Source organism: Castanea sativa, chromosome 10 (assembly GCF_040712315.1).
Source record: "Castanea sativa cultivar Marrone di Chiusa Pesio chromosome 10, ASM4071231v1".
NCBI lineage: Eukaryota > Viridiplantae > Streptophyta > Magnoliopsida > Fagales > Fagaceae > Castanea > Castanea sativa.
In genome coordinates, this window is record NC_134022.1 from 34,866,487 (window position 1) to 34,874,533 (window position 8,047).

General features: G+C 41.0%; 1 protein-coding gene across 1 annotated transcript; it reads left to right on the forward strand.

The window, feature by feature from the left end:
• The first annotated feature begins 3,388 nt into the window (after positions 1 to 3,388).
• Positions 3,389 to 3,817, forward strand: LOC142612436 (uncharacterized). Its single transcript, XM_075784533.1, has one exon. It carries the CDS (start codon positions 3,389 to 3,391, stop codon positions 3,815 to 3,817), a length of 429 nt encoding a protein of 142 aa, XP_075640648.1.
• The last annotated feature ends 4,230 nt before the right edge of the window (positions 3,818 to 8,047 follow it).

Here is an 8,047-nt window from a genome sequence, read left to right on the forward strand (position 1 = left end):
TTTGTTTTTTTTTTTTTAAATTGAAATTAGAATTGCAAAATTAAAATTTATTGTTTTTAAAATTTTAAATTAAAATGCTAAAGTGGCATATTTTAAATACTAAATAATTTTTTAATATTATTTTATTAGCCACGTCAGCATTTAATGTGCCAACAGTGGACTCCGTTTGCCACATCAGCAATTTCTGTTAAGTGAGTAAGGTAAGTATCAAAATGGAACACGTTAATTGATTTAGGGTCTAAAAGTGGTGAAATGAAAATGTAGGAACCAAAATGAAAAAGATGCAAAATGTAGGGACTAAAAGTGCATTTACGCCTACATAGAATAACCAAAACCTAAAACACACAAAATAGTTCAAAAGTTGAGAGTTTAAAAATAATAAAAAACTTACCTAAGAGAATTGCCAAACACAAAAATACCTTCCTTACCTACACTTTTGGGTAATATACACTCCGGTAGTAAACTGATCATATATGCACATGTATTTGATATACATATGATGTTGATATCCATACATGCAAATTTAGAAACTGATAACAATAAATAAGATGAATATATTTAATCAAATCTATTATATACATATACATATGCATAAGTTGCAACTAAAAAATAAAACATGATGTGCATGCAAGAGGGATTCTATGGAAAGACCATTGGTGAATATATATAAGTTTTGAAATTTTGATAATAGATTTATAATTTGGAGTAGGATTTAAATTTTTGAAACTCAGATGATAAATTTTTAGCTAAATTAAATTATAATTAAATTCTATCCCTTGATTCGAGGAAATATATTATAACAATTACTAAAATAAAATTTTAAAATAATTAATAAAAGTAAGATGCAACTTGAGGGGAAGAAAAGCATGGGGGGTTGTGTGAGGTTTTGAATTTTAGTTTTGAATTTATTAGTTTCTTGGGAAGGTAGTTAAGAGAGTTTTAGTTTGAATATAATTTAAATTTGTTGAGGAAAACAATGATAAAGTTTTATGTAAGTTAAACTATTGTTAATTTTATCCCTTAATTAATAAGAGTAGTTGTTTTAAATAAAAAATGTTTTTTCTTAGGAAAACTATTGTTAAGTTTATTAGGATAACTATTATTTTATCCCTTAATTTTGTAAAGCTATTGTTAAGTTTTACATAAAAAAATTAATTTAATAATTAATGAGAGTAGTTGTTTATTAGGGGAACAAAAGTTGTTCTAGAGAGAGAGAGAGAATCATATAAACGTATCAATTCCTATGAATCTATAAAATACGTATATCCTTCCACTACAAATACATATGCATAAGTTGTAACTTGAAAAAAAAAAAAAGGGTTATAAGAGGGATTCTACAGAAAAACTATTGGTGAATATATATATATATATATATATATATATATATATATATATATATATATATATATATATATATATATTATGGGGGTGAAAATGAATAAAATATGTATTTGGACCTGATTTGGTGGAGTAAGCCTGTCCAAGCAGAGTCTTTGAGACTCGCAGGCCAGTCACGCTACAAGGAGTGGAGGAACTGTCCGAGGAGGAGTATCTCCTCGGACGGGTCAAGTAAGAGTCATAGGACATGCCAAGGTGTTTGGAGACAGAATTTTGAAAGAACTGTTGGGTAAAGGCGTGATCTACACAGTTGTTGAAGGGAAGAACGTGTGAGAAATATCAGAAGAGAAAAAGTTGTTACCACCGCATTAAAGACCCTGCACCTACCTCCCTGGCCACATTAATGGAGAAATGACCTCTGAATAGTAATGTTCAGCCTTCCAGCTATTGTTTGGAGATATCAAGACGGTGGTGGATGGGACAAGTATCTAAACTGATGATTTGTGCTACACGTGGAAGGTGAAGGGAAGAGGAAGAGTGGTATAAAAGGAAAGGGAATAGGAAAGAGGGGGGAGCTTCTTCTTCAATTAGAATTTATCATTGAAAGAGAGAAAGTCAATACAAATCATCATTGGCTTATGTTCGAGGAGAATTTCTGTTATTCTCATCCGTTGATTATATAGTTGTGGCAATCTAGCCCGCTTATTTGTTATCCAATATCCTTAAAATCTAGGTTTCAAATCCACGTTCTACAAAATTTGATTGTATAAGGCTCTTTGGGCCTGAGCCCATCACGTATCTAGGTCTGGGTACAAATTGTGCACTTACAATTGGCGCCGTCTATGGGAAACCTAGTGCTAAAGGAATTGGAACATTATGGCAGGCTTAGGTTCACATCATGCAGAGTCTGAGGGGTCCCAACGTGAGGATCACTTTAAGCTTCTCAAGCGTCAGAGGGATCGAGAGGGAAGTGTGCATACGGTGCACCCCGGTGCAAGCCATTTGCGTGGTGCAAGCCATTTGCGTGGTGGAAGCAGAGCCACCCATGAGGATGATGCCAAGGCCATGCAAAAGGAGATTGACCACCTTAAGAAAAAATAACGCCGTGTCAAACGAAGGCGAGCCTCACCTCTTTCCGATCTTTCCTTTAGGGGCTCCCAGGAAAGTGTTACAATCCAAGGTTCAGGACTCCTCCTAGCGAAACCCTCTCTTACGAGAAGGATGAGCTTCCGGGTCGTAGGCATAAAAAGCTTCCCTCCAGGGGCTTGGGAAATGACGCTAAGAGTAGGGCGTTGCTTGAGATCTCCAAATCCCCTTTCTCACATGGGATCTAGAAGGGAAAGCTTCCACGACGGTTCACCCAGCCCATTTTCACCATCTATAATGGTAGGACGGACCCAGTTGAGCATGTGAGTTATTTTAATCAAAGGATGACAGTACATTCTCAGAACGAGACCTTGATGTGCAAAGTCTTTTCCTCTAGCCTGGGACCTATTGCTATGAGATGGTTAATGAACTGAAGGCGGGTTTTGTTGATTCTTTCATGGAACTCACTAAGGCGTTCGCGTCTCGATTCATTACATGCAGCAGAGTTCCTCGGCCTTTGGAATCATTGTTATCTATGGCCATGAGGGAGGGTGAGACATTGAAAATGTATTCTGACAGATACTGGGAGATGTTTAATGAAATCGACGGCGACTTTGACGAAGTGGCGATTAACACTTTCAAGGTGGGTCTTCCAACTGATCACGATTTAAGGAAATCTCTAACCAAGAAGCCCGTGCGAAGTGTACGTTGGCTCATGGATCACATTGACGAGTATAAAAGGGTTGAGGAAGACCAACAACAAGGTAAAGGTAAGGTGAAGGTTATCCCTTAAGAGAGGAGGGATTTCAGGTCGAATAGGTACAATAACCACAGGCCAAGAAGAGATTTCTCTAGGCAATCTAGTTCAGCCAATCCTCAAGTAGTTAACACCATATTTTGAGAACCAGTGCACCAATTGTTGGAGAAAGTCTACAAGGAGCTCTACTTCAAGTGGCCTAGTAGGATGGCTGGGGACCCTTCGAAGCAGAATCAGAGCTTTGTTTGCCAATACCATCAGGATGTAGGCCATACTATTGAGAATTTCCGGACACTTTGGAATCATTTGGAACAGCTGGTCAATGAAGGAAAGTTGAAGCAACATTTATATCAGCCCAATGGACAAAGAAACCATTTAGGTTCAAGTAACCAGAAGAACAACTCATCTCGGCCGCCCTTGGGAATAATAAATGTCATCTTCGCTGCTCCTAGCAGGATTGACTCCTGTCCTACAAGGGTGATGACAGTGTCACATACTCTTGCCCAGGAGTCTGGCTCGAGGCCGAAGAGGATTAAAGGTGCTTCTCTGCCTATCTTGGGCTTCTCGGACGAAGATAAAGTTGGGACCATCCAACCGCATAATGACGGCCTGGTGGTTACTCTAAGGATAGGTTGATCAGGGTAGTGGTGCGGATATTATGTACCCTGATTTATTTAGGAGGCTCAATTTGAAGCTCGAGAATCTTACGGCTTATGATTCGCCACTGATAAGTTTTGAAGGGAAGGCCGTCATACCAAAGGGACAAATTCGTTTGCCGATGCAGTCAGGTCCAGAAACAGTTGATGTGGATTTCATTATGGTTGGCACTTATTCCCCATATATGGCCATCGTTGCAAGACCTTGGCTGTATGCTCTGGGAGCTGTTTCCTCAACTCTACATGTCAAAGTAAAGTTCTCGTCGAGAGGACATATTGAGGAGATTCTTGGGAGTCAATCGGTAGCAAGGAAATGCATATCAGCTGCAATACTGCGTCAAGCCGAACCAGAATCCTCGACCTCGACTGCGGAAGACTTATAGCAATTAATGACTCTGGATGCGCCTAATCCGGTGACAACAGAGGAGGCAACATATGAAGAGTTGGAAAGGTTTCTTATCAATGATAACCGTGAAAGGTTCTTTCAGGTTGGGGTACGATTACCACATCCAGAGAAGATAAAATTGGTGATGTTTTTGAAAAACAATATTGATGTATTTGCATGGGATCCCTACGAGGCTCCGAGGGTTGCCCCAAGCTTCATTTGCCATCATTGAACGTCAATCCTACCGTTATTCCCAAGAGACAACCACCTCGGCATTCTTCCAAAGAACATGCTGAGGGCGTCAAGGAGGGAGTGCTTAAGCTCAAAAGGGCTGGGGCTATTAAAGAAGTTTTCTACCCAGAATGGTTGGCATATACTTTTGTAGTAAAAAAGAAGAACGGGAAGTGGAGAGTATGTGTAGACTTCACAAACCTGAACAAAGCCTGTCCCAAAGACTCATTTCCGATGCCTCGCATCGATCAACTAGTGGGCGTTACGGTTGGGCATCCTCGGATGAGTTTTTTTGGATGCCTTCCAATGTTATCACTAAATACCTTTGGCGCTGGATGACAAAGAGAAGACCACCTTCATTACTCCTACGGGGAATTATCACTATAAAGTGATGCCATTCGGTTTGAAAAATGTAAGGGCAAGACAGCACCTATGCACATGAAAGATTTGGATGACACTTTTCAAACACTTAGGAAGTACAAGTTGCGCCTTAACGCCTCTAAATGCTCTTTTGGGGTGGGCTCTAGTAAGTTCCTAGGCTACATGTTGACTTATAGAGGAATAGAGGTAAATATGGCACAGGTCAGAGCCATCCATGGCTTGCGGCCACCTTGGAATTTGAAGGAAGTTCAAAAATTGACTGGGATGACTGCTGCTCTCAGCAGGTTTATCTCTCAGTCCGTTGATAGGTGTAGACCCTTTTTCCAGTTACTTGGTCATGTATGGTCCTTGGACCACGTACCTTATGAAAATTGATATCTTATTACGAATATCAAACAAAAATTTGGTCATGTATGGTCCTCGGACCACGTACCTTGTGAAAATTGATATCTTATTGAATATCAAACAGAAACTTGGTCATGTATGGTCCTTGGACCACGTACCTCGTGGAAATTGATATCTTATTGGCTGTTAAATAGAACCTTAGTTACGTCGGGTCCTCGAACCTTCTACTTTGGGGAAATTAATAGAAACCATGCCTTATGGAGATTGATGCATTGATAAACATAGTAAGTTTGATGGTTTACTTTATGCCCCCAAACTAAATACCAAGTTAAATCTTAGACTATGTGTTGTTGTATTACTTATATTACAGTTTTGAGGCATAATTTATTTGCTGATAATTACGATTGATAAAGTGAATGTACCTTTATGTGGGGTTATTGATGATTGAAATGTTGTAAAAGCTTCACTGTGCTTTAGGATATTGAGTTAGTTGTTCCACACATGTAATTCACATTAAGGTAAGACGAATTAATATGTTACTATTGGAGATTGGAAATCAATTGAAGAACAACCTTTCAAGTTTCTCTATAATTCTGTCAAGGGATACATTGGAAATAAAATTCTGACATAAAAAGGTCAAGGTAAAAGCCCTAATACAAAAATCTATTACATAAGAAAAAGGGGGGCCTGCTAGGACTTGCTGGCACCTTCTCTGGTCTTGTCCTCCTCCTCTGTTTGTTTAAGCTCCGCTTCGAATGAGGTTTGAACTTGTTTCCCTTTGTCCTTTGCCACTGGTGGAGGAACGTTTGGCTCAGCATCCTTGCTCGGATGCTTCTCGGCTTCGCCACCTGGTTCCTTCTCTTTATCGGAACCAGCAGGTTCTTCAGGAGTTGGAATGGGTTCTTAAATGATGGATGGATGTGTTGAAGGCACTGTCTCGGGGGTAGATGTGACAGGAGGAAGCTCTTCGAGCACTTGGATGTCCCGAGGAATCCAAATGTTCTCAGGTTTCCTCAATTCAGAGGTTGTGAGAATTCTTGCCACATTCAGAGCTTCTGCCCATACCTGTTGGCAGTTTTCCCTGCATAGCTCTACCAATTCCTCTGTCAGTCGATCTTCTGTCGCCTCCACTCCTTCATTGTAAGCAGCCTTCTTGGCAACCTCCATAGTTTCTTTGAGGGTATAAGCCTCTTCCTTCGCTCGAGCAAGCTCCTTATTTAAGTTAGAGTTTTCTTGCTGAGTTTTAAATAGGTCCTCGTCCTTTTGACGCAGAAGTTTGCATTGCCCCTCCACCTGAGTTTTGATCATTTTAAGACTAGCCTCGACACCATTTCTTTCCCTCTTTCATCTGCCAACTGCTTGGTTAGGTTCTCGTTCTTCGCCAGGGCTTGGCCTAAAGCCTTCTCGGTCTCCATTCTGACCTCCAGTTCAGCTGTACCCTTTTTCCGAGAATCTTCCACCCATTTCTCTGCGGCAAAGACTTCTTGTATGGCCTGCATTGAAGTATTGAACAAAGTACATTATTGTTAAAGCAAATTCAAAGTGTGTTTATGCTAAAGCGTAATGACAACAGTAATATGAAGGTAATGGGAGGATATTCACCAAGGCTAAGTCCCTTTTGAGGGAGAGAAAGAGATGTGGCTGGCTCATATTATCTAAAGCTTCCATGTCCTTCGGTAGAAGAAGAGGTTGCTCCAATGCGTTTGCCAGGTGATGAGCATGTCCTTGCTGGAACGCCCTAATATTGGACTGGCAGGAAATTGGGGCCCCATCTAACTTCAACGCTGGAGACCAGTTGGCCTGCGTACGACGTACCTCGGCCAGGTCACGGTTTCCCCCACTCTCTATTGAAGAGGCACGCGTCTTACCTTTGCCTGCTTTCTGTTGCTGTTGTTGTTACTTAAGTTTCTTCTGCCTCTCCATATATGCCTCCTCGATCTCGTTCTTCCTCTTCTTCTTAGGCTCTAGGATGGGAACTTTAGCATCAGTGGGAGGAGGGGGTGATGGCAAAGTGGAAAGGGGTTGCGACCCAACCGCGCCCTTTTTGGGAACCTGTGTGCCCCTCCTAGACATTAGCTTTCTAAGGGTAAACATATCGTCTTCCTCGGAGCTAGAGTCTAGTTGTGCTATTATCAAACCCTTTATGCTAGAAGTTTCTGCAAGCACGTGTTCTTCGTCCGAGAGGATGACGAGGTGATCCTCTTGAGGTCTCTCAGCTTCTTCAAGACGAAACTGATCAATTTCCTCGTTAAGCGATTGTTGTGAAGATGTTGGCTCTTCTCGGATGGCTGTCGTCTGGGAATGCGCCGAGAGAGGAACTGCTACAATGGGGCGAGAGTACAAGATGACGGAGGGGTCGTCCGGGAGTTCGTGGACGGAAAGGAAATCTTGTCTTGAAATATCTATCCTTTTGCGTCTCTGGTCACCTACGGTGATCGCGTTGCCAATCTCTTGGTAGTCGTCTGATAAAGGATCATATCCTAATATCAATGGGCGGCCCTCACTTGCAAGTCTTCGCTAACAAACACTTCAGATCGAAGAACGCGATTGAGATCCGCGACATTGCAAAGACTCAAACGAGGCTGTACGTGTTGTTTGTCTACAAAAACATCCAAAGAGATAAGTATAGTTAGATCAGCAGCGAATATCAACTAAAAAGGGTAATAACAAACAATGTAACTAGAAATGGTGAAGTTAAAAGGACTAAGTCACAGGTTAGGGAATCTAACTCCTATAGAGCCCCACCTGGGTCTCCCCATTTGACTGGGCAATAAGGACCATCAGACCAGTTTCCCAAGGCGATAAGGTAGTCGTCTTTCATGCCTTTGTTGGATTTGGAAAGACAGGATATAAGCCTAACAATGCTAG